This window comes from Schistocerca nitens, unplaced genomic scaffold (assembly GCF_023898315.1).
Source record: "Schistocerca nitens isolate TAMUIC-IGC-003100 unplaced genomic scaffold, iqSchNite1.1 HiC_scaffold_478, whole genome shotgun sequence".
In the NCBI taxonomy this organism is placed as follows: domain Eukaryota; kingdom Metazoa; phylum Arthropoda; class Insecta; order Orthoptera; family Acrididae; genus Schistocerca; species Schistocerca nitens.
Window position 1 is genome coordinate 1,814 of NW_026046011.1, and position 2,053 is coordinate 3,866.

At 58.0% G+C, this 2,053-nt stretch overlaps 1 protein-coding gene across 1 annotated transcript; it reads right to left on the reverse strand.

The window, feature by feature from the left end:
• Positions 1-242: 242 nt before the first annotated feature.
• On the reverse strand, positions 243-1,022 carry LOC126232397 (uncharacterized). The gene has a single exon (XM_049942662.1). The coding sequence runs from the start codon at positions 1,020-1,022 to the stop codon at positions 243-245; it is 780 nt and encodes a 259-aa protein (XP_049798619.1).
• Positions 1,023-2,053: the final 1,031 nt, after the last annotated feature.

The following is a 2,053-nucleotide window of genomic DNA, read 5'->3' on the forward strand; positions in this document are numbered from 1 at the left end:
GCTGGCTGGCGGTCGGCGGCGAGACGGGAGAGGAGGTATGTGTCGCGGGCGCCTTTGCTGCGCTGCGTCGTTGCGTGCCTGGGCGTGCGCCTGTCGACTGTGTGTGACTGTGTTGGGCGTTGTGCCACGTACGTGTGTGCTCGGCCGAAGGCGTCGGAAGAAAAAGAGAGAGAGAGACGGGCGGGAAAGTGGGTCGGTGTGCGTGCGTCGCCCGTGATGCGATGATGTCGCGTCATGTCATGTCATGTCTTTGCGAAACGGCTGCCGAGAGGTGTGTGGTGGCGAGCGGGAATGTGCGTTTGGTGGTTGCCGGCCGGCCGGCAGTTGTTGGTGGTTCCTCCTGTGTGGTTGTTTGTGCTGCTTTGATGGCAACGTGGAAGGACGCCGGTTTTTCCGTGCCTTGCGTGTGGTTGTGTCGACGGTGACTGGTTGGGGGTGTGCGCCGATGCACGTGCCATGTTGTTATGTTTGGGTCGTGAGTGTGTTTTTGGCTGTGTTGTTGTGTACGGGAAGGGGGAGAGAGGAGGAGGCGGCGGCGGCGGCGGCGGCGGCGGGGGTGATAGTGCGTGCAGTAGTGCCGTTGCGACGGGCGTCGGGTGGAGCCGTGCGTAGTGGCGGAAAGGTGTAGGTTGCGGGAAGCGAGCCCGTCGCGTGTCGTCGTCGACGACGGGGTCGCGTGCGCTGTGAATCGAGAGTGGCGGGAAAGGGGCAGCGTGCCGCTGTGTCGTGGTCGTTAGCAGAGGCCTGTGTGCCTGTCCGTTTGTTTTCTGTCGGACGCTTGGTGCGAGGTGTTTGTTTTGTTTTGTTGCCGCCGCCGCGGTTGTTTTTGTTTGTCGGCTGTGCTGTGTCGGTGGGTCGGCGAGCTGTTTTGCGGTGCGTGAATGTGTTGGTGCAAAAGTGGCGGCGGCGTCATGGCTGCGACCGCGACGAGCCGCGGGCGCGCCATTGATGATGTTGAACACAGAGCGGCTGTGTGCAATGGGAGGCCTTGTGTACGGGTAGCGGTGTTGTCGTACGTGCATCCGGCCCGGTGCGGAAAGCGCCGTTGCGGTTGCGGGTTGCCTCTGGTCGCGACGTGTGGTGCTCGGCTTTGTGGGTTTTTTTGGTGCCCCTTTGGCCGGTGGGTGGTGTTTGTTGTTTTGTGTGTGTGTGTGTGTGTGTGTGTGTGGTCGGTCTCTTTGGCGCTCGGTATATATCTGCCTCCTGCTCGGTCTTGTTGTCGACGTCGTCTGTAGTTTTTTGCGGCTTGCCGACGACCGACCGACCGAACTACTACCTACCTGTGACAGCTACGTGTGGCGCCCGAAGGTGAACGTAACGTGACCTCGGCGCCCTTAGCCTAACCTAAGATGTCCGGCCGTAAGGTAGGTGCGGCCACCTGACGCCTCACGTCCGAACGCTTAACCTAACTTTGACGCCTAACCTAACTTTAACCCTTAACCTAACCCACGTCCACCTAACGTAACCTAACCTAACCCAAGCGACGCCAACCCTAACCTAAGGTGTTGTACACTGCGAATGTCGAAGGCATGTTATAGTCTTAGGTGGAGAGCACTACACGCAACAAGCGGCTACACGGGTAGCAGGGGTTGTGTGGCGTGGGCTGGGCGGTTTTGTTAGGTTAGATGGCCTTGGGCAAGTACAGAAAGGGGGCAACAGCAGCCTCAACGGGTGCGGGGACCAAGCAGCAATCGGTATCGTTTGTTAATTGTCAACTGTCGAAGCTGCGTTGGTACAGTACCGGAACCGCAAGCGCTGACAGAGAAAGCACCGAAGCTCTGCAATCGTGATAAGGTACAGAAAGCTGGCTGACGCCAGGGATAAATTCTGCCGAAATTGTCACAAAGGTACAGACGGTGTTTTAGAAAGGCTCGATTGCATGCAACCGGTGGTGGTGTGTTCGTCGCTGTTTGAGTAGTAGTTTTGATCCTGTAGTGAAGTAGAGGTGGATGGTTCCTGTGAAATATTGTGGGTGGAGGTTACACCCAACAACCGAGCTAGGTTTAATAATAATTGGCTCCTTTGACCGACCTCCCGACGCAGCAGCATTAGT